Source organism: Anomaloglossus baeobatrachus, chromosome 4 (assembly GCF_048569485.1).
Source record: "Anomaloglossus baeobatrachus isolate aAnoBae1 chromosome 4, aAnoBae1.hap1, whole genome shotgun sequence".
NCBI classification, from domain to species: domain Eukaryota; kingdom Metazoa; phylum Chordata; class Amphibia; order Anura; family Aromobatidae; genus Anomaloglossus; species Anomaloglossus baeobatrachus.
In genome coordinates this window covers 167504842-167529934 of record NC_134356.1, presented here as the reverse complement: position 1 = coordinate 167529934, position 25093 = coordinate 167504842, and the positions used below count along the sequence as shown (strand labels likewise).

The window sequence follows — 25093 nt, the reverse complement described above, 5'->3', positions numbered from 1 at the left end:
CCAGCCCCAAAGAAAAGGAAGCCAAACCCCGTTAAAGTATCGTACTCTGTCTCGGAAGACGACCCATCCTTCTCTCCCAGACCCTTAGGTGAGGACGATGACCTTGTCAGTCAGGAGGGCCTGACAATAAGATATATATGGAGGAGGGAGCTGCTGGGAGCTTTATTAGATACCATGGGGTTGAGATAGGAAAGACTACTAAGTCAGTGCAGGAGAAAATGTTTGGTGGCCTGAAAGCCCGAAGGGGCTGGATTTCCTGTTAATAGGAATATCCAGTACGTAATCCTTCAGGAATAGGGGGGGGGGGGGGGGGCTCCGGAGAGATGCCTAGGCATTCCCTTGGCGCTTAGACACCATTTCCCACTTGGGGGCGATACCACCGAAACTTGGGAAATTCCTAAGGCTATGTGCGCACGCTGCGTTGTTTTGACGCTGCGTTTTTGTACGTTTTTGGCCGCTAAAAACGCACAAAAATGCACCCGCGTCGCAAACGCATGCGTTTTTGCCGCGATTTGGTGCGTTTTTGATCGCTGCGTTTTTCAAATGCATTGCATGGGTGGAAAACGCAGAAACGCAGCAAAGAACTGACATGTCCCTTTTTTTTTTTTTTTAAACTCAAAAATGCAGGTTAAAAAAAAAACAGATGTGTGCGGACAGTAAAAATAAACTCATAGACTTTGCTGGGGAAGCAAAGTCCTGCAGTTTTAAGGCCAAAAACTCACCCGAAAAAACGCGCCAAAACGCACTGTGCGCACATAGCCTAAGGTGGATGTCCAGGTCTCTGGAGTTGCGAAAAAGACATCGCTTTCTTTTGAGGAGTTTTCACTGCTCAGGGACCCAATGGATAGGAAAACTGAAAGCGAGTTGAAGAAATCGTTGGAAACCTTGTCAGTTCTAAGGAACACTAATGTGGCTTCCACATGTGTAGCTCTAGTTCATTCCATACATTTTCTATTGGATTCAGGTCAGATTGGCTTTGCCATTCTATGATTGTGTGTGGGTTTTTTTTTTTGTTTTTTTTTGGCTGAAACAAAAACGCTGACTCCTCTGGCTCTGTAGGGAGCCCTGATAAAGAATTCAAGGCCTTTGATTTTGATGAGGCACTGATGTTTAGCAATAATGTAATGTGAACATTCCTTATAAGTGTGGCTGGTCTTTTTTAAGTCCCAATCCAACAAGATTGTAGTTTAACATGCCAGTCTATATGAACACTTGGACACTACACATACACGTACAAGTATAAACATACAAGTGTTGGCCAATTGTAATCAATTGAGCATTTACTAACTTTAGTGGTGTGGTTTACTTTACTTGTAGAGATGTAGTAAATGCTCAGATTGAGAAATATTCTTTTACTATAACTGATCAAGACCTAAATACATTATTGCAGGCCAGAGATCATGGATGCTGCGACCCTGTCTTCCTTGATGAGCTCCTCATCCATTTTTAGTACTGTGGGCTAAACCTCCACAGTGTCACTTCAACAATCTACCAACAGCTTATCTGTCACAGAAGGTTTGTCACCTAGTAGGGCTAAAGTTCGTAATTGAAGCCCTTAACAAAATTTATGGTTAGCTGTCTGAGTTAGGCTGCTTTCACACTTGCGTTCAGCGCAATCCGCCGCTATGGAGAATAACGCAGTCCGTTAACGCACTGCGCTAGTTTCCATAGACTTGTATTGACGACGGACTAACTCAAGTGTCTGCGTTTTATCCGCTGGACGACGCGGCGTCATTATTTTGACGCAGCGTCGGGCGGAGGGAACGCTACATGTATTGGTTTTGGTTTGTTTTGTTTTTTTTTTTTTTTTTTTTTTTTTTTTGGGTCGTTAAAATAACACCTTGATGGATTCCGTTGGAATCCGCCAAGGTGTCTAATTGTCTATGGTGGTGGATTCCACCGCTTTGCGCTAAGCGGCGGAATCCTGGCAATGACTGATTCCGTCATGTTCTACTGAGCATGCTCAGCATGTCCAGCAGAATGATCGAAATCGTTTAAAATGTACTCCTGGTCTCTAGCTCTCGGTCGGTCTCTCCCTCTCTCTCTTACTCACCGATCACGGGCGAGGCGCTGCATGACTATCTCACTGCTCTGGCAGCTTCTCCTATTTTGAAAATGCCGGCCGCTCATTATTCCAACTCCTGTTCCCTGCTTCCCCCGCCCACTGGCACCTATGATTGGTTGCAGTCAGACACACCCCCACGCTGATTGACAGCTGTCTCACTGCAACCAATCACAGCGGCCAGTGGGCAGTACAATAAATAAAAAAGTTAAAAAAAAAAAAATAAAAAAAGGCGTGCGGTCCCCTACCCAATTTTGATACCAGCCAAGGTAAAGCCACACAGCGGAAGGCTGGTATTCTCAGGATTGGGAGCCCCACGTTATGAGGAGCCGCCCCCCAGCCAAAAAATAATCAGCCAGCAGCCGCCCGGAATTACCGCATCTATTAGATGCAACAGTACTGTGACTCTGCCAGGGCAATTCGGGATGAGCCGGGTAATCGAGGTAATAAGGAGTTAATGGCAGCCCATAGTGGCCACTAAGTCCTAGGTTAATCATGGCAGGCGTCTGAGACTCCCCCAATGATTAACCTGTAATTGAAAGTAAATAAACACACCCAAAAAAATACTTTATTTGGAATAAAAGATGAAGAAAAAAAAGCTCCCTCTTTCACCACTTTATTAATCCCCAAATACCCCTCCAGGTCCGACGTAATCAACACTGTCCCACGACGCTGTCAGCTCTACTACATGAAGCTGACAGGAGCGGCCGTAGAACACCGCCGCTCTGTCAGCTCCAGGCAGCAACGTGTGTGTGTGTGTGTGTGTGTGTGGCTGGCCGTAGTGCCGGTGTGTGTGGTGATGAGTGGGGGCTCGCGCTCTCTCTCGGCTTAACGCAACATGTTATTTCAAAGGAATCCGTTGCCTTTATATCACACTATTTACAACGCATGCGTCACTCAACGCATTGTGACAGATGCCAAACGACGCAAGTGTGAAAGCAGCCTTAACTTATTGGCCCTTCATACAAATTCTCCTTCATGGTTTTCTAACTTTATTTTGTCCCTCCCCCAGGGCACAGAGATCTCTCCTAAACAATATGGGCAAACTGTGATGTGGCTGGAACGATTGAGATCCCTCTTCCATTTCATCCCGGAAACCTTTGGCCTGGCAGTTAGCATTTTGAATCGCATTTTAGCCTCTGTAAAGGTGAATAAAGATCAATTTTTGGTCACACACCGCTGCCCCTAGTCATGTCTGTGTATTATTAAATTGGATCTGTCGCTCACATATTCGCCCATTAAAGCCCTGTAAATTTCTGCTTTTACAGGTCCAGGTGAAGTATCTTCAATGCATCGCTGTCACATGCTTATACCTTGCAGCCAAAACAAATGAAGAGGATGAGGTAAGACAGTGAACTAATCAGGGAGGAAATCTGTGGGGTCCCCCACCCTTCATTATGACACTGCTTGTATAACTTGCATGGACTGTAATATTTCACACCGAAAAGGGATTGTCCACTACCCTGACAACCACTTCTCAATCACCATATATCTCGCACGTAAAATGGCAGTTTACACTCATCCGGTGCAAATGATGATTCAGCGAGTACAGCGCCTGCTCTCCCCTTCACGTGAAACTGATGCCAAGAAGTGAGACCTTGGTGCTGCTGTGACTTTCTCCAGATGTCCATTATGTTGACAGAAGGGATCGGGAAGCAGCTGCTGATTGGCTGCAGGGCTCACGTGAAATTAAAAAAAATTCACGTGAGTTTTGGCAGCAGCCTGTGATATCACTGGAATGCCACCCGCTCTGGAGGTGAGTATAGCTGCTATTATTTTGCATGGGTGGAACTGTGGTTATTGAGAAGGGGTTGTCAAAGTAGTGGACAACTGCTTTTAGGCCAGCTTCACACTTGCGATTAACTCGCACAAGTGCAATGCGAGAAAATCTCGCATTGCACTCGGACCAATGTTAATCAATGAGGCAGCTCCCATCTGCTATATATTTTATTTATTTTTCCTCTCAGTCCAAATCGGACTGCGAAAAAATCGCAGCATGCTGAGTTTATCACGCATGTCTCCCCAATGAAACTATGGGTGCATTGAAAAACAGAACACACACACACACACACACACACACACACACACACACACACACACACACACACACACACACACACACACACACACACACACACACACACACACACACACACACACACAATCCTAGTGACATGTGTTTTAACTAAATACATTTATCACATGTTGCAGAAAACACTGGAAATGAGTGAGGTCTGTCGATGTCGGTCAATTTCTATCTGGCAGTCGGCCCCTCTCCCACTGTCCGCTCATTATTCCATCTATTATTCGCTGCTTTCCCCGCCCACTGGCACCTATGATTGGTTGCAGTTAGACACGCCACCACGTTGAGTGACAGCTGTCTCACTGCAACCAATCACAGCCGCTGGTGGGCGGGTCTATATTGTGCAGTAAATTAAATAAAAAAAAAATCAGCCAGCAGCCGCCCAGAATTGCCGCATCCATTAGATGCGACAGTCCCGGGACTGTACCCGGCTCATCCCAAATTGCCCTGGTGCAGTGGCAATCGGGGTAATAAGGAGTTAATGGCAGCAGCACATAGCTGCCACTAAGTCCTAGGTTAATCATGGCAGGCGTCTCCCCGAGATACCTTTCTATGATTAACCTGTAAGTTAAAGAAAATAAAGACATACACCCAAAAATCCTTTTATTTGAAATAAATGACAAAAAAACACCCTCTTTCACCACTTTATTCAAGTCCCCAAATACCCCTCCAGGTCTGACGTAATCCAGAGGTCCCACGACGCTTTCAGCTCTGCTACATCTAAAGCTGACAGTGGTCACAGACCATGACCGCCCTCTGAGCTCCCCGCAGCGACTGAAGTGACTTGCGCGATCAGCGGTGCAGTCACGTTACCCGTGGCCACAGATCTCAGCTGTAGGACTGCAGCTGTGGCCGCGGGTAACCTCAGTGACGGCACCGCTGACAGCGGAGATCACTTCAGTCACCCAGGGGATTTGCGGTCACCGGTGATACCTTCACCGGTGACCGAAAATTAGGCCACGACACAGACAGAGCCGTGGGATGACAATGAAGTCTGGTGAAGTTCATCCGACTTCATTCTAATAGTGCGGCTCTGGCTGTGTCTGTCAGCGGCCATGTAGCAGAGCTGAATGGCAGATGACATAGCTGCTGAGAATAAAAACGGATAACATACACATCAAACACGGATTGCACACGGACTACAATCAATTGAAAAATCACAGAATCGCATTGCTGTTGCATTGCACACTGATCAAGACTTGAACAGAGCTCATGCTACTTTCTAGCATGAGACTCGGTCCGATTTTACACTCGCAAGTGTGATTCCAGCCTTAGCCCCTTTCCTGCACATGTCTACTGATCAGATCAGCAAACAGGCGTGGGTGGATTAATCAACCCACACCTGTTAACCCCTTAGATCGCTCTGTCAAACTCAGATAGCATGATCAATCAAACTCCAGTGGGGATTGCGCTGTGGCCTGACTCCATCGGTGGCCCCGTGATGCGATCACAGTATGCCAATGAGTTGTCATGACATGGCGGGTTCAGCTGATGATGCCTGGCCCCGTCATGACTCCCTTCCTGTGAATACCGGCAGAGTGCCAGGGTTCACAGATCATCAGCAGATGCAGTTTACAACTTAACTTTCTCCCCGTGGCCGCTTCTCCTGTAAACCAGCCAGATAGGATTTAAACGCTATATTCCTGTCCTGCAGTGCAATTTAAATACTCCTGTAATTTTTATATTATAATTTTCTAGTTGTGTTTGCAACTCTTTTTTTCTTCTATTTGGAATTTCTTATGTAGAGCTCAATAAAAAAACAATATGACACAAGGAAATATAGAAGACCTATTAAATAGTTTTGAAAACTGTCTCTTACCCTGATCACCTACTACCTAATAACTTAAAAATGTTCAACTCTGTAATATATCTCATCAAATAAATGTGCTCCTTTTTAGCCTACTGGCTTGATCTTCCACTATTCATGGTTAAGTGTGTTCCCATTAGCATATTTAAAGTGTGTGTGTGTGTGTGTGTGTTACTTCTATACAGTAACATATTAACATCTGATGTTGGCTATGTAATATCATATCGAAGATGTCCACTTTGGATAGAGCCTGGCACTGAGACTGAAGTTTCGTGACTGTTGCAGCTGTGGTGTTTGCTGCAGTGAAGTTGTTTGCAGTGTTTACCTTTTTGTCTATATTTCTTCTCCCCCATCTGTCTTTCCCATGTGTCGTATTATTGCATTGGTGAGATTAGTGTTCTCGCGGGCCTTCTCACTAGCCAGGGTAAGTTCAGAGCAAGCCAGGGCCTAGGCACATGAATGGCAACTGGGTGAACGAACCCATATAGGGACGTTAGGGAGCGCAGGAGGCAGCTCTCCTCCTCTTCCTAGTGCCAGGGCTCACCATTGTATCGTGTACCCTGTTTGTTGCGGCACTCACTGGGGGTTTCCTTATTCATGTCGGAACCCCAGTAGTAACTGCGTGACAAAATGTCAGTTACACAGCTGAACACTGAACATTAAGGGGCTGACTGCGCTAGAATTCTGGCCTGTCGTGTTGAATCAGGCTGTAAATCACCAGTTGTGAGTAAAATTGAAGATCTATAGGACTAATCTATGAGTAGGACAATGAGTGGAGAATGGAGCATTTGTCTGATGGCAGTTTGAGATCTTCACACTAATGTAGCTGCACATCTTAGTCCGATCTCCGGATTAGTAAGAAATACAGCGGAAATGAAAGAGGAAGTACTGACAATAACTTCAGACCAGAGCATCTTGCAGACACCACAATTGTTAACCTTTTCTCTGCCATACAGTGGTGTAGGAGGCACATCGGGCTCCGCAGCATAGTCCCCTTTTATGCCTTTTCACCAGTGAGAACTTCAGGCCTGTCTCTGTAGCATATATTCTAAATCTGATCATTCTGTTTCTTTGAATAATACAAAACAGTCACTTTTTTTTTTTTTTTTTTTTTTGTCTCAACTTTTATTTCTATAGGTAATCCCATCAGTGAATAAGCTTGCAGTGCAGAGCGGCTGCATGTACTCCTCTGCGGAGATCTTACGGATGGAGAAAATCGTACTGAACAAACTGCAGTGGGATCTGTACACATCCACACCCGTGGACTTTCTGAACACTGTAAGGACACGTGACTGAAAGTATGATTGTACACAGTATACACATGTATGCACAAATCTGCTACTGACGGTCGAGAGAAACAAGCTGCTTGCAAGTCACTGACTTAGTTGGGACAAAAATAAAACTTTGGGGTTTTTTTTGTTTTGTTTTCATTAAAAAAAAACTAATCCACTTTTATAATTTCTACTTTTTAAGTATTAACATGTTGCAAAAATATTTCTGACTTTTTGACTTTTTCACTCTAACACTGTACATACAAAGCTGTCTGGTTTTGGACACATTGTACACCTGTCACCCAAGAAGGCCTGAAGCTTCGAGTATCGTTGTACTGGCACTTGTAACGTCACGGGAGGGCGAATGTCTGACCTGTTCTCTGCTGGAAAGTAACTGGCACATTCGAGCAGAAAAACTAGTCTGGTATTAAGGCAAAAAACTATCGACTGGGGCACTGCCTGTGGTAGCAGAATTTCAGATTTGATTACCTGGTCCTTGAAGCACAGGACCTGCTGGTACATGTAGTTCTATAGCATGGCCTGGAATATCACAGAAGAATACCCTGATCAGGAATATTGTGGTAAAGCTTTGACATGGTCCCAACATTCTAGTCCCTGTATCTGTGCACATAACTTACATAAGTCTAATATTAGAGGAATGGGTTTCTTGTGTCTATTTCTGATTGTCATTGGCTACAATGACGACGATTCTGCGCCTCTTATAAAAAATGCTGTAGCTAACAATAAGTAAATCCTTCCCACTTCCCCCTTCCTGGCAGTTTACTTTTTGATGGGTAATGGTGTGACATCTCTTCACATCTCCTGCTCCATAGAATTTCCACTCTTTAGTAGCCCATGATGTTAGAATGGGAGCATAAGCAAGGATCATTTATGTAGTCATAGAACAAAACACACAATTGGTAGTGTTCAGAGAACACGGTTGTTACATTCAGTAGAAGCGTAGTAGTCCAATGGATAATGGCGATGTCTGCACACATGACGACGACCACACGGCAGCCTTTCTGCTGTGAGCTGCATTTTACTTTTGCTATGTTTGGTCACCGTAAGTGAAAAATGAAGACAATCAACCTAGACATGTAGATAATTGCTTTTCTTTCCACAGTTCCATGCCATGGTGATGTCCAACTGGCCTCATCTGTTTGGTGGCTTCTCTCAAATGAATCCTTCCCTCCACGTGGCGCTCCTGACGAGGCAGCTGCAGCACTGCATGGCTTGCCACCAATTATTGCAGTTTAGAGGTTCCACGCTGGCCTTGGCAATTATCACCTTGGAGTTGGAGAGAATGACCCCCGACTGGCTCCCGGTTATGACTGAACTGCTGGAGAAAACAAAGGTAGGTAGAACAGGCCGTTATCCAAAATAAACATTTTACTGTAGACTATAATAATGGAGGGTTAGAAAAGGCAATGTTAAGTTCATAAATTTATCTGCAATCGTCTACCAGATTACTTAAAGTTCCTATCTTCAAGTGCTACATCTGTAGCTCCTAATACTTCAGAAACACAGTACAAGAGAGGCTAATGGCTTTAAGCAGGCTATATACATAAGAGCTCAACAGGATGACCAGCCACTTTGCCCACTACAAAGTCTTACAACTATACGTTGCCCTAGGTCGCCAGTTAAAGGAGATGGGAGAATAAAAAATAGAATCACCTGATCAAGTCTTAACGTTCTGGCCTATTATGTAAATGAAATGTAATTGGAAATGAAATACTAAATAGTTTGGGGTTTTTTTTTGTGTAGGGAGGTAATCACTATAGAATATAAAATGACCCTGACAAAAAACTGTCCTATAATGTTAGTAGATCATGTGCCTGTGTGCATGTGCAGTATGAAGCTCCGCCCCATTCACCCATGTGTAGTAACATGTTCCCAGTTGATATTCTGATCTAATATGGGAGATACCTGGGTTTTGGTGGTAAGAAGAGGCTGCTTACACTGCAGTACGCCTCGTCTTTCTGATCGAATACTGGGGATACCTTGCCTACTGAAGTAAGAAGCTGTTCATACTGAGATGTAAATCCCATCTCTCTGATCTAACACCTGAGATGTCAGTGGTGCTGAGGTAAGAGGCTGCTCTGTGTGTGGGGTGGGGTGTTTTTTTTTTGTTTTTTTTTTTATCACTTAGCTCTTATTGAATTTTAAACAAAGTATGCTCAGACAGATATGTATTTCACCAGATTTTAACTTAAAATTGAGTAACCAAACCTATAATGTAAACCAACCCCTCTTTTATTGAAATATTATACAATTTTTATGACGCAGGCAAAAAAATAACAGAGCACAGTACAAGTCGTATGACATTCTGAGCACAGATATGATACGTCTATTCCACCTCAGAGCAGTGAGTGACACATCCACACCTAATGATCTTCAACTTCTTCATGTGCATTACCACCTTAACTGTATAAGCATAGGGACCAGATCTTCTTTGCATAATCCTTTCTACCTCTTTTCTGGTCTATCACCCGTTCTGTATAAATTAAGTTAGTTATTTGTTTTACATCCTCTCTACAGGATGGAGGTTCTTCCCTTTTTTATCAAGTAATTTTACCATCAGCTTTCAAACAGCAATCATGCTAATGCAAGCTTCCCCCGTCTGTCAAACACTTTTTCCATACAGCCCAGAACACGTACTATTGGATCTTTCGGAACTCTGCAACCGTATTACCCTTCAATCATGTTGATCACCACTGTCCAGAATACATACAACTGCAGGCAAGGCCATAGCATATGTAGGATCCCAGCGCCTTCAGTTTTGCATCTCAGACAGCTAGAATGTGACAGCAGGGTTGAGATCTGACTCTAGAGGCGGCATTACACGGTACAATATATCTTGCGATCGCATGAGCTATCTCACCCGCCCGCGTCGTTTGTGCATCACAGGCAATTTGTTGCCCGCGGCGCACAGTCGTTAACCCCCGTCACACGTACTTGCCTCCCTAACGACGTCGCTGTGGGCGGTGAACATCCCCTTCCTGAAGGGGGAGGGACGTGTGACATCACACAGCGGCCGCCAATAGAAGCAGAGATGAGCGGCCGCAACATCCCGCCCACCTCCTTCCTTCCTCATTGCCATCGGGACGCAGGTAAGCTGTGTTCGTCGTTCCCGGGGTGTCACACGTAGCAATGTGTGCTGTCTTGGGAACGACTAACAATCGGCGTGCAGAAGGAGGAACGACATTATGAAAATGAACGTGTCAACGAGCAATGATAAGGTGAGTACTTTTGCTCGTTAACAGTCGTTCGGAGCTGTCACACGCTACGACATCTATAACTATGCCGGATGTGCATCATGAATTCCGTGACCCCGCCAACATATCGCTAGATATATCGTAGCGTGTGACGCCGGTTTTAGAAGCGTGTGTTTGTTTTTTTTTTTTTTGTTTTTTTTTTTTGTTGCTCTATGTATGATTGAATTGTGACAAATCACTTTGGCTCACTTAATAACTTTGGAATATATTCCAGTACAGCCTGCCATTGATCTTTCAATATGGGCCCTAGCTCATGTATCCATTTCTCCCTAGCTGTTATGGGAATCCCATCCATGAATGTAAGTAGTAGGTCGCTACAGACTTGCTATCATCCCCTTGTATCCCCCATTACACACAGATTCAGAACTAAGATCGAGCTGCAGATGCGTGTTTTGATTTGTAGTTATTGGAATGTGCAGGGACCCAACCCTGGGAATTCCGCTGTAATATCCTAGTAACTTTCTAGCACTGGTCTCTTTCATTGAGAAGTTAGAGGTTATTTTAAAGGGATTAGCTCCCTAAACAAAACATTAGTAATTTTCCTAATTAACCCCCTTAACAACCGTAAACGGTAATATTACGTCCCTGCGGTCAGTGATAATCCCCACCTGCTGCCGCGGGCAGCAGGCGGGGATCTGCGCACATGTCAGCTGATTTGTACAGCTGACATGTGTGCCTCGCAGGTATGAGTGGATACACTATCCACCTGTACCTGTTAATCCCTTAAATGGCACTATCCAGATGTGACAGCGCCATATTAACGGCGATTTGCGGTAGATCTGTACTCATAGGCTGCCACCGGAAGTCATGTGACATGATCACGTGGATCCAATGGTTGTCATGGCAGCACAGGGTAGCTCTTATGACTAAAGCCTGCTTTACACGTTGCAACTTCGCATACGATTTCGTATGCGATTTGCAATGCCCCCATCGTATGTGCGGTACGTTCAACTTGATGAACGTGCTGCACATACGAGTAACACCCCCCCCCCCCCTTCCCGTCACACGTACTTACCCGTCCATACGACCTACGGCGAACGTCCACTTCGTGGAGTGGGAGGGACGTTCGACGTCACGCAGCAGCCGGCCAATAGAAGTGGAGGGGCGGAGCTGAGCGGGACTTAAACATCCCGCCCACCTCCTACCTTCCGCATTGTGGGCCGGGAGCCGCAGGACGTAGGTAAGATCTGTTCATCGTTCCTGGGGTGTCACACACTGCAATGTGTGCTACCTCGGGTGCGATTTTTAACAATCTGACGTGCAATTCTAGAGACAGGTACCATGTGTATGCGATGACCGTTTTTAACGTCTACAGCTTGGTTTTTGAAAGAGAAACTCCTTCAACTGCTATAGCAAATTGCTTTTTGCCCAAACTATTGCATACTTGTAAACCTTCAAACTCTGTACTCCTCCTGGGTCCAGCACAGGCTTTCTGCTTCGGCCTCGGGCTCAATGTTTTGGCTGCAGCTTGACTGAGCTCAGTGGCTGGTGCTCGTGTCGGTAGAGCCACTGAGATTAGTGACTGGCTACAGAGGTGATGTGCACTGTAGTCGTGATGTTATCGCTGCAACCAAACACCAAGACCAGAGCAGAGAGTCAGGGCTGGACCCAGGGAGGTCAAGTACAAGGTACAGTGGAACCTCGGTTTACGAGTAACTTGGAGTGCGAGTATTTCGCTATACGAGCAAAGATTGCTGTAAATTTGTAACTCAGTTTATGAGCAAGCTTTGCTGTACGAGCAAATACTCACCGCACACATTTCCGGTTCCGTACTTTTCACCGAGCTCTGACCCGCTCTTGCAGTCTGCACAAACACGCAGGCACACACATATGCTCACCTTACCTTCCGTTCCATCGTCGGCCTCCCAGTTCTTGTAGTTCGCCGATACAGGATGTGTATCGGGTAACCATCGCGATGATGGAGTAACTTCCACTGTCAGCCGCTTCTCAAAGGCAGCTCGCTAACCAATCAGAGGCAAGCAGCTCCTGTCTTTTACATCATCGCTCTGGCAGTGGAAGTTCTTCCATGGTTACCCGATACACGATGGCACGGAAGGTAAGGTGAGCATAATGTGTGTTTGCATGTGTGGAATGGCACAATAGGGGACCAGGATGGGACATTGAACAAGTTGTGGAACGAATTGTCTGAGCTTGCATTATTTCCTATGGGAAATTTTGCTTTGCTAGACGAGTAACTTGGTTTACAAGCACACTCCCAGAACAGATTGTTCTCTTAAACCAAGGTTCTACTGTATATTATTTTACAAGTTACTTCAAGTGAAAAATCCCTTTAGTAAATAGAGTGCTGGTTGTGATGGTGGGATATGGTGTACTGTGTATCATGTTGTGTAGGGTCGTATTTTAGGTGTGGTTCATTGGCCATTATTTGTATTGCTTGTGTGTAAATTGTATTGTCTGTAGGTAATCTCCCCCCTGTAGTTTGTCCCCAGGTGTAGGGGGAGGTGGGCCTGAAATCCACCTAAAGGTGGTGTCACACATAGCAACGACGTCGCTGCTAAGTCACCATTTTCTGTGACTTGGCAGCGACGTCTGTGTGTGACATCCAGCAACGACCTTGGCCCCTGCTGTGAGGTCGCTGGTCGTTGCTGAATGTCCTGCTTCGTTTTTCGGACGTTGCTCTCCCGCTGTGAAGCACACATCGCTGTGTGTGACAGCGAGAGAGTGCCGAACTGAAGGGAGCAGGGAGCCAGCGTCTGGCAGCCTGCGGTAAGCTGTAAACATCGGGTAACCAAGAAGCCCTTTCCTTTTTTTTTACCCGACATTTACCTTAGTTACTAGCGTCCGCCGCTCTCACTCTGCCAGTGCCAGCTCCCTGTTCCCTGCACTCCTAGCCAGAGTACACATCGGGTAATTAACCCGATGTGTACTCTGGCTAGGAGTGCAGGGAACCGGCACTGGCAGCGTGAGAGCGGCGTACGCTAGTAACTAAGGTAAATATTGGGTAACCAAGAGGTGCTTTCTTTGGCTACCCGATATATACCTTTTTAGTTACGCTTCCACGCGTCGCTGGGGGCTGGTGAGATCTGCCTGTTTTGACAGCTCACCAGCGACCATGTAACGATGCAGCAGCAATCCTGATAATGTCAGATCGCTAGTCGTGATTGCTGCTGCGTCGCTATGTGTGACACCACCCTAACCTCTTTGCTTACCTGGGGGGATGAGGCAGTCTGTTTGAGAACTTGAAGAGAAAAGGTAGAAAATTGATCCTCTGGGAGGGAAAAGCTGAGACTGCAGCCAGCATGCCAGAGAAACTGAGAAACTCCCATTTGCCTGGAAAAGGACTGCTGGAGGATTGTGGCTGAACTCCAGGACATTTATGCAATTACTGGACAATTTTATCCTCTGTATGGTGGATTATGTTTATGGACAATTTGATTTGCTTGGAATAAATGCTCTTTGGATTGTACAGCCATCTCTCGCTCTGTGTGATATGGGAGAAGGACCCCGTTACACTACTGATTTCTAAAAACGTCCTCATGCTAAAATGGTTGCAATAGGCAAAAAAATCATCACTCTGGTAGAAAGACCCAATGTGTTTAACGTTAACCTTACATTGGCTGTCCACTACTAGACAACCCCCAGCCTAATCGATCTAGGACTCGGATATATAAAAAAAATTACATAAATTGGGTCCTGAATTTATTTAAGCTGGGGGTAGTTTGGGAGTGGAAATTCCCTTTTTTTAATGTTTAACTTTTAATTCTGTTCTGTCCTATCAATTCCACATTTAAAAATATATATATATATATATATATATATATATATATATATATATATATATATATATATATATATATATATATATATATATATTTTAGGGGTTGTTGTTTTTTTTTTTTTTTGTTTAAATTCTAAAAACTAATCTACTGTATATATGTTTTGCAGGTTGCTAGTGCAGAACTTGTTTATTGTAAGGAACTGGTTGATCGATGCCTTGAAACACCATCTAACCCCGTGTACATTTATATTTCTGCCGACAAAGACCTTCAGACCTACATTGGGGATAAAGTCTCTTCTGGTCCTCCATCATTAACTTGTCCACCAGAGAAAAAGCACCAAACTGTCATGCAAGACTTCAAGCTTCTTCATAAGGGCTCACTTGTAATGGATACTGATGAGTTTTATGATGGCTTTAGACATCTGTATAATGAAGATCGTGTGGAGATTAAGACTCAGGCATTGGTAGAGAGTGGGCTATGTCCCCCTCTCACAGTGCCTGCATCTGGATAAGTAAGCAACCTACAGAATTCATGGCATAGCCTCTACAAGTTGTAGGTGCCGAAGCAATAAGGTGCATGTGTGCATCAAATTATAATTATAATAATAATAATTTATTTTTTTTCTCTCAATTTTATATAATTTTTTTTTTTTTTTTTTTTTTTTTTTTTCCAACATGGCACACTGTCATCTAGTATTATCTAACAAACGCTTCTGCTATTGACATGCTGCTACTATTGCACTGCAGGGTTATTCCCTTTGTGCGCTGAAGAATGTATTTACCGTGCACTGGCCTTTGTCTGCTGCTGTTCACAGGCCAGGGGATTTTTAATTTTATTTTTAAACTATTTCCTTTACACTAGTCTTTCATTTTACCCAGCAGTGACCTGGGCTGAGACATGTTTTATTAATCTGTGCTAAATTATACGTACGGGAAGATTGAATATAAATATGGACTAATTTATATGAGCTGCTCCATATACTTAACAATCATGTTGCGTATTTCTCCTTACTTTGTACTGGTTCCTAAGAGATGGATAGGGAAGAAATATATGTTGCCACAAATTAAATTGCTGATTTAAATTTTCCAAAGGGCCTCTAAAAATCCACTTTTAAGACTTTGCTCCTAATGCCCCATTCCAGTTCCATGCCCAATAATGCTGAAAAACTATTAAGGCCCAATTTATTTCATGTTTTTTGTGTTGCCAATGTTGGCTAAAAAAAATAAATCACACTTTGCACTAAAATGATACAAAAATGACAGGTGTACATACACTCCAGGGTGGACTGAAGTACAAACATTTTGTGACTTGTTTAAGTTTCAATTCATGAATAAAAAATCTGGAAAATCCAAACCTTGACTAGAATTATGAGCATTGAGGGAAAAAAAAGAAACCCAAAATATTCATCTAATTTGTGCCTACTTTTAAAGTCTAAGCCACAAATGCTGAACAACACCCAAACACTAATAAAGCTAGACAAAAAATGTCACAGATGCAATGATTGGGCCTATTAACTTAATAGCAATATTCCAGTTAGAAAGAAAGGGATTCATATTTATCAGTTGTGTAAATGATAACCAAATATCTCCTTTACTCACATTAAAGAGGGAAAAAAAATAGGCAAATAGTCATTGCTAAAAGCAGACAGATGAAATTTTTAGTTCCCATGTTTTGAAAAGGCAGCGAATTCCATTGCAGAAAACTGCTGCGTTTTTACATTGCCTGCGCACTCGGGAGCTTTTCTGGACTCTTCTACATATGCTGTGAAATATATCTAATGTGACAGCCGCTGCGGATATCTGTTCCACAGCATGTGACAACTTATACGGCAGATATCGGGGGAGTTACACCCTCACGCTGGCGAAGGTCTGCAGTTCTGTGGAAACGTTGCCTTAGAATAGATGTGCATGAGGTTCAGCGTCTTTGCATTTTTATTCTGTTACTTTTTCTATTTTATTTGAATAAAGTACTTTTTATTAAGACGTACATAGTGAAGTATACTTGTCACATGAAAGGCTTCCACTTTTTTTTTTTTTTTTTTGAGCAGCTGTTTATTTTGCCTTATGTTTTTGTGCATAATTAATGTGATCATGGCTTTTATCTTATGTTGTACAAAAGAAAAGAAAAACTTTGAAAAATGTTGTTTAAATTTTGAGGGGTGCAGAAGTAAAGCCCAATTATATGATTAAAGTTGTATTTTTATGGCTTCTTAAGGTGCCAAAACTTGTGTTCAGTACAGTCCTGGACAGAGGTCTTCTCATGTACTGTATGCTTGTGTTAGCATTGTTTATTTACAGATATGATGTCCTTTTTATATTGGTAGGTTGTAGCTTACTTTTTATTTATTTTTGCTTTTTTTATAAATAAACCCATATGAAACTGAGTTGCGTTGTAGGCAAATCCTTATGTACTAATTGCAGTCATGTTGGATATGCTGTCCTATTGTATTAAACTTGGTGCCTAAAACAAAGTATTGCGGTTTTTGTATTGTATTCCATTTATTAAGCTCTCAGGTAAGGCCCCTTTCACACGTCAGTGATTCTGGTACGTTTGTGCTTTTTTTTTTTTTTTAAAACGTACCAGAATCACTGACATACGCAGACCCATTATAATGAATGGGTCTGCTCACACGTCAGTGATTTTTCACTGCACGTGTCTCCGTGCAGCGTACCCGCGTGTGCGTGATTGCTGCACGGAGACATGTCAATTTTTTTTCTGGCATCACTGATGTTCCACGGACCACGCAGTGGTGTGGTCCGTGAAACACGTGCCAGAAAACGTGCTTTTAAAATAAACATTTTAACTCACCTGGCTTCAGCCACGCTCTCTGCAGCCCGTTCTCCCTGCTCCTTCTGTGCCGGCTGATTACTGTCGCGCATATTCATTATGCACGACACAGCCGACCCGGAAGCAGCTGCTGCGGGGGTCACCGCCGGCCGGATGCTGCGTCGCGGGAGCCATCAGCACCAAGGAGAGCGGGAGCGGGCACAGGTGAGTGAATCTCTAAGTGCAATCACGGGCCACGGAGAACGGAGCCCGGATTGCACTTAGACAACCCACGTGTGCCGTGATTTTCGGCACACGCAGGGACATGTGCGTGTTTTACATGCCAGTGAAAAACGTCTGTTTTTCACTGACGTGTGAAACTGGCCTTAGAGTGTAGATATTTGTCGCCTCAGTTTTAATGATTGTGTAACGTACACGTTCATAAAAAAGTCATATGTAATAACTCCATGTGGTTTTAACCTCTACACGACATTGGGCGTACTGGGTAGGTGATAATTAGTTGTGCCTTAACGGCAGATTATGTACCCAGTACATCATGGTGATCTTGGGGGTTCAGGTGCTGTAGCCCCATGATCTCCACTGAGGCTTGTTACTGCAGTAACCCAGCTCTCAGAGCGGTGCCCACATGGCGCTCAGCAGTTTAAACCCCTAAATGCTGCAATCAATAGTGATCACAGCATTTAGGCTCCAAGGAGAGGATCACTCCCCTCTCCCGTGTAATCAGGTCCCTGAAAAGCGATCACGGGGATCTCATTGCTGCTATGTAATCCAGGGTTGTCACCATGACAACCCTGGCTCACCCTGCTACAGAGAGCCTCGCACACCATACCACATGCATGGAGTGCAAGGAAAAGTGTCGGTGCTGCGAGTGCTGACCTATAATGCACTGCAATGATCAAGCATTGCAGTGGATTATATGAATTATCAGAGGAGTAAAAAGTAATGTCCCATAAAGTAAGTAAAAGAAATTGGAAAAATTAAAAAAAAATATCAAAAATATTCCAATAGATTTGTGGTTAAAAATCCCCCAAAACACACCGCATAATAGTATTTGGTATTGCCGCATGCATAACAACCTGATCTATAAAACTGTCATTTGTTAACCCATTCAGTGTCTTTTCATCATAGAATTGACAAAGTAAAACAAAGTGATCAAAAAAGCCATATAAAAATGGTACTACTGGCAAACACCATTTTTGTTTCGCAAAAAAAAAAACAAGCCACTACACAGCTGTCACGAAAAAATTGCTATAAATGTAAAAAAAAAATTTTTTATACTTTTTTTTTTTTTTTTTTTTTTATATAGTGTAAAGGCCGCTTTACACGCAACAACATCGCTAACGAGATGTTATTGGGGGTCACAGAATTCGCGACGCACATCCGGCCTCGTTAGCAACGTTGTTGCGTGTGAAACGCACAAACTACCGTTAACGGACAAAATTACTTACCTGATCGTTGATGCGTCGTTCCTTTCCCGATTATCGTTGCAGGACGCAGGTTGTTTGTCATTCCTGCGGCAGCACACATCGCTACGTGTGACACCGCACGAACGAGGAACATCACCTTACCTGCAGCCGCCTGCAATAAGGAAGGAGGTGGGAGGGATGTTCGTCCTGCTCATCTCCGCTTTTATTGGGCGGCTGCTTACTGATGCCGCTGTGACGCCGCACGAACCACCCCCTTAGGCGGTTTGCCGGCCACAGCGATGTTGCTAGGCAGGTAAGTACGGGTGTTAGCGATGTTGTGCGCCACGGGCAGTGATTTGCCCGTGACGCACAACCGACGGGGGCGGGTACGATCGCTAGCGATATTGCTGCGTGTAAAGTGCCCTTTAGGCTATGTGCGCACTAGAAAGTGCCATTTTCTTAAGGGAAAAAATGGACCCTCTGAAAGAATCCCGCACCCATGTGTTTACTGCGGATTTTCCGCAAGTTGCGGTTACCATTATCTATGGCAAAATCCGTAGGTACCTGTAGGCAAGAATTGATATGCTCATTAATTCTGCAGCAAGAAATTTGTGGGTAAATCCGCAGGTGTATATAAAAAAAAAAATGCAGTTTTTAAAACCCATAGGATTTGCTGGGGAATGACTGCAGCAATGTTAGACACTTTCTGCAGCAATTCCACGGCTAAATCCGCAGCCTTAAAGTGGCAAAACACACTAAATATATAAATGTGGTATTGCTGTAATCATACTGACCCAAAAAATAAAGCTTTTTTTTTTTTTTTTATGGTGAATGGTGTTTTAAAAAAAAACCTAAAATTCCTGAATTGCTGTTTCTTCATGATCCTGCCTCATATATAAAAGCGGAATAGAAAGTGATTAAAAAAAAAAAAAAAATGTGGCCCATAATAGTACCAACAAAAATACCAACAGGTCCTGCAAAAGACAAGCCCTCATATGATTGTAAGCAGAAAAAGAATAAAGCTATAGCCTTCAAAATCCGGTGATGCAAAAACATTTATTTTGTTAAAAAAAAAAGTATGATAGTAGCCAAACCTATATAAATCTGGTATTGCTGTAATAGTACTGACCAGAGGAATAAAGCCACCTGATCATTTACGGTATACCTCACAGTGAACGGCGTGAAAAATAAAGTTAATTCTTCACCTGCTGTTGATTTTGTTTTATTCTACTTCAAAGATTGCAGTAAGGCGTGCTTCAAATTTAAGGATTACATGTAAATCTATGAAAAATGTTATTTAGACAAAATTTCCAATGGGAAAAAAAAAATCATTGTAATGAGGCAGAGAGTCACTCTTAACTCCTGTCTGGTCTGTGCTTTTGTTCACCTTTGCAGAGACTAACACCGCTGAACAGGTTCAAACTCAGTACAGGGAAGTACCAAGGGAAAGGAAACCCTGTGTCTAGGGAAGGAGGAGATGGTGACCCATCACCAAACCTACCTCTGGCCCCTAGTGTACCTCACCACCATAGATGGCAGCTGAAGGGAAGAGGAGCTCTACTGGGTCCTGAAGGGAAAAGGATGAAAACTCAGCAGAAGAGATACGTAGAATACTGACAGCAGGAATGATAGAAAGACAATGAGCATTTTGCGCAACCAAATGTTGTGACTTTCTATTGCTGGACATCACAGGACTGTTTGTCACCCGTGACAAAGACTGAACGGAGTCTGGAGTAAAGCTGCTGCCTCATTAGTGAATGGATGTGTCGGGATTTTACCTGAGCCACGTATTTCGGAGACATAGATGGAACTCCTGATGTAAGTGCTCAGCTCAGCCCAGCCCAGCCCACAGGATAAATGTGAACTGATCAAAAATGTTCTGTGCCAAAATCACCACCAAATACCATTCAACTCAACCAACAAAAAAAGTCTCCGCTCAGGTATGTAATCAATTAACAGAAATACAGGGGGCTTCCATGTTAATGGTAGCACAAAGGCTCTGGAAAAACACTATTCCTCCCCTCTCAAAAAAAGAAATTAGCAAAATCTGAGCTCCCAAATCCAAATGCCAAAGTTTGCATCCACATGTTTGACATTGTTGTAGTAAGGAGAGCCCACTTAATCTACGGGGTGCAGGTTTCCAGTAGCACAGGCTGGGCACAATGTATTGGGCCCTACAATGTACGGGGACACAACAAGGGTTTATTTGCAGCTTTAATTCTGCAACATTCACTACGTGTGACACCGTGGGTGGTTTCCAGAAACTAATCTGTCATTACACCTATAGATGAACTCCCAGAGGGCTCTAATTTTCAAAATTTGGTCACTTTAGAGGATTTCTGTTGCTCTGGCACTCAGGGGCTCTGCAAATGAAGTCCGCAAACTATTTTAGGAAAATCTGTGCTCCATAAATCAAATGGCGCGCCTTAATTTTTTTTTTTTATAATTGTTAGTCTGGTATGGCTGATATGTAGACGACATTTTGATCGTTTGGTCGGGTGACATGTCGGCCATATCAGACTTCATCTTATATTTAAATTCTAATGACAACAACTTGAGATTCACGGTTCAAAGTCCATTATTGCAGGCAGAATTCTTGGATATTCTTTTAATGGGGAATATTTCCAAACCAAGAATTGATTGATTGAAGTTTTAGGAAGCTTGTCAGTGGGAATACCATTCTTGGGGCTGTTAGTTGTCATTGCACACACATAGTGACTTCCATACCTTATGTGGAATTCATGCGTGTCAGATGCATATGTTCCAGTGAACAGGCTTTCGGTCAGTCAGGAATGTAGAAATATACAAAAAAGGACTCAAGGAAAGGGGTTATGGTGATAGATTGATTTTGGCTTGTTTGAGGAAAGTGCAACTTATTGATAGACAAACTCTGCTCCAAGGGGTTTCCAAAACTGGCAAGTTTTGGGGGAATAAACATCATCGACATAATAAATCTATGCCCACATTTAGCACCCCCTTCAGTCTTCAATTCAGTGCGGTAAAGAAAATCATTCAAAAATATATTCCTGTTTTATTTCAGGATGATATAATGTGGAACATTTTGAATGATGGTGTGAGATGTGTGGCAAAAAGAGGAAGGTCTGTGGGTCAGTGGCGAACATATAGCTGGTGCACCCTGTGCAGCTGCACAAGTGCCCCCAGAGGGGAAGGGGGCCCATTACAAACATGGCCTGACTAAGGAGCGTGGACTCTGTGTCCTCAGCGGGCCCACTGTGCTTGATTATAGAGGGGGCCGCAGCCTGTAAACGCGGTTGTTAAAATAGGCTCATAGGCCATCAAACGTCACTGCTATGCACTGAGCACTGATGTCACCATGCATCGTGTAGCAGTGACGTTTAATGGCTGCAGGTCTATCAAAGATTGCGCATATTAGAGAGCGGCCTCTGATAGGCCGATGGCTATTAAGTCACTGCTATGCGCTGCATGGTGACGTCAGTGCTCGACACATAGCACTGACAATTGATTGCCCATGGGCCCGTTCTAACAACCGTGGTCACCGACGGCGGGTCCCCAATATATATCAAGCACAGGGGGCCTGCCGAGGTCGTGCTATGTGGGGGGGCATTATGGATAAGTGGCAGCATGGGGGGAGCATTATGGATAAGTGGGAGCTTAGGGGGGACAGAATGGATAAGTGGGAGCATAGGGGGACAGTATAGATAAGTGGCAGCATAGGGGGCACTATGGATAAGTGGGAGCTTAAGAGGGGGGGACGGTCATGGAAAAGTGGAAACTTAGGGGGGACAGCAAGGATAAGTGGGAGTATAGGGAGGATTGTATGGATAAGTGGGAGCATAGGGGGGCAGTATGGAGAAGTAGGGGAACTATATGTTGAAGTGGGAGTGTGGGTGGACAGTGTGGAGAGGTAGATGTGTTTTCTGGTAACAACTTTACCATTGTTAAAAAAGGCTCCAATTAAATTTTGTATTCACTAAATGTGTGTATGTGCATGTGATGTGTGATAATATACTCACCTACCGCTGCTCTCTCTGGTGTCCAGCGCCGGCCTCCTCTTCTCAGTGACATTGCTGCGCTATAGACTCTCCGAGACACGCTGCTCTGCAAGTCCCAGAGGTGACTTTTTGCCTAGGGGAGGGGGGGGGGCCCCATACACAATTCTTCCACAGGGGCCTTTGCTCTCAGTGTCCGCCCCTGCTGTGGGTAATATGATCTTGCCCAGTTTATATAAATCTGGAAGTGACAACAACACAATCTTGTTGTCATATTAAGGGATTTCATAGGTGTTCTGGGAAGAAGTGCAATGTGTGCAAATATGCAATAAAGACAACTAAAATTGATGGCTATCTTTAATATCAATTGTTTTATGAACTGTGACAGCATTCATTTTGTGTATTGTGTTTTATGCAGCACCTGCTCAGTCAAATACATTGGCTGTACCAGCAGGAAGATTAAAAAGAGGATAGCTGAGCATATCTACATCATTAACATAAAACATGGCAATTATTCTGCAGTGAGTAGGCATTTTATTGATCAACAATGGTTGTTTGGACCCTGCAGTTCCTTGGAGTGGAAAAGGTTAATGCTGCCATTACAGGTGAATGCTGGCAAAAAAAGCTGTATATGAGGGAAGCATATTGGATTGTGAAACTTGATACAAAATAACCTAGAGGTATGAACAGTAGGAAAGACACAATGTTGATTTATTAGTGCATCATTAATTACATTATATAACGTGAATTTTTGTAAAATATAGCTTTTGTATTATCTTTGGGATATTTCGTGGTGTTTGTAACCGATTTTCTATCCACCATTTCGTACAATTTATGCAAGATTGTTTTATAGTGTGTGTATTTGCGAATATTCGATGCGCAATGTAAGTCTATGGAAAAACCGAATAATAACTATTCGGGCTTCCCATAGACTTACATTGCGCATTGAATATTCACTTAGTGGCGACCTATACGTCGGATATTCGCAAAGCCGAATATTTGAGGTATTTGATCATCCCCAATTATTAATCCTATCACACTGATTGGGATAATCGATCCTTTATAACAATCTATGCACTTTAGGACTTTTTGTCCATGTATTAGCACTTGGAAGGATTGCATTTTACTGTTCAGATTGATAGGAAACTGACTATTTATCAGTGAATGCTATATGTATAACATTGGTTTATTTTAACCATATATGTTTATTTAGCACCAACAATTTTGATATTTACTTATCTACTAGCTGTAGTACCCGGGCGTTGCCCGGGATGGTAACTGTGTCTCAGTCTCTCTCCCAGTCTCTGTCTGTGTGTCTCTGTTTGTCTCTGTCTGTCTCTGTCTCTTTGTCTCTGTCCGTCTCTGTTTGTTCATCTCTGTCTCTGTGTCTGTGTGTCTGTCTCTGTGAGTTTGTCTCTGTCTGTCTCTATCCATGTCTGTCTGTCTGTGTCCATCTCTCTGTCTCTCTCTCTCTGTCTGTCTGCAACGATTTGCCCGTGTCGCACAACTGACGGGGGCGGGTACGATCGCTTGCGATCTCGCTAGCGAGATCGCAGCATGTAAAGCCCGCTTTTTGACTGTTTGTCTCTCTATCTCTTTCTGTCTGTCTCTGTCTCTCTCTCTCTTTCCGTCTGCCTCTTACTCTGTCTCTCTTTCTGTCTCTTGCTCTCTATCCGTCTCACCACTGACATCTTATTACCTCACACATAAGCTTCTTATACTAATAATTTATTTTGTTCCTATAGCAACCAATCACAGCTGATAATAACTTATAGCTCGCAGCTCCATTGACTTTAATGGAGGCAGGTTTTTTGGAGAGTAACTGTAAATTAAATTTTCCCGTCAAAACATAGTCTATGACATTCCCTAAGTCACATGGGGTGTCTGCAAAATTTCATGATTGTAAATGCGACGGTGCGGATTCCTTTAGCGGACATACATACACACATACATACACTCCGCTTTATATATTAGATTTCCCCATGCCTTGACACCTGTGCCTGTATTATTTTTTTTGTGTAGTTTAAATGTAGGAGGGCACCAACTCCTGGGATCTCCCCTGGCACTTGGAATACATATTCAGAAAAAAGAGGAGAGAAGTGCCATAAATGTGGGATCGGCACACAAATAGTTGATCAAAAATGGTAAATATATTTATTTAAAGTCAAAACACCTAGATCACACAACACCAATGGTGTCCCTAAACAACCATGTACAACAGATTTTTAAAAACCTACAAAACAGATCATGAAGGTGTGTCACCCCAGCAGCAGTCGAACTGCTCGGATCAGGGGTTGCTGTGGCTCGAGGGTCTTCGGACCTGGGGGATTGCGGCCACTTCAAATGTAAGGGGATATTTACAGGGGATGAATGTTCGTGACGCCACTTGCGGGTTGCGGTAAATGGGAGTACTGCCTCTGCCGGAGGGAGTACCGGGGCAGATGGTGTGGGGCAGCCAAGTGTCAGTCCCTCCGCAGGTAGGGAAGGCCCTGGATAGTGGGGATTTGGTGAACGGGTGGCTTGGCCTTGGGAAGCAGGGTGCAGGGGTCAGATTACTCAATGCGGTAGTCGTTGTGCTGGATCAGGTGGAATAAGCAGACACACAGATGGTAAACCAAAGTCTCTAGGCACCGCAGTCTCTACGGGGGGGAGCCCGTCCAGGTCCCGCTCCCACCAGTGTCACTTGGTAAG

General features: G+C 43.7%; 1 protein-coding gene across 4 annotated transcripts in view; it reads left to right on the top strand.

Annotated features, from left to right (window-relative positions):
- CCNI2 (cyclin I family member 2) overlaps positions 1 to 16621 on the top strand; it is a 52576-nt gene extending 35955 nt beyond the window's left edge. For 2 of the 4 annotated variants that reach the window (XM_075344576.1, XM_075344575.1), the window contains exons 3-7: positions 3075 to 3209; positions 3331 to 3405; positions 7090 to 7230; positions 8347 to 8577; positions 14405 to 16621. In XM_075344576.1, coding sequence (XP_075200691.1) covers positions 3075 to 3209; positions 3331 to 3405; positions 7090 to 7230; positions 8347 to 8577; positions 14405 to 14749 — 927 coding nt within the window. In that variant the 3' untranslated portion in view covers positions 14750 to 16621. Of the gene's footprint in view, positions 1 to 1428; positions 1516 to 3074; positions 3210 to 3330; positions 3406 to 7089; positions 7231 to 8346; positions 8578 to 14404 lie in introns of those variants that run through there. The other 2 variants (XM_075344578.1, XM_075344577.1) reach the window with 2 other exon arrangements.
- Positions 16622 to 25093: the final 8472 nt, after the last annotated feature.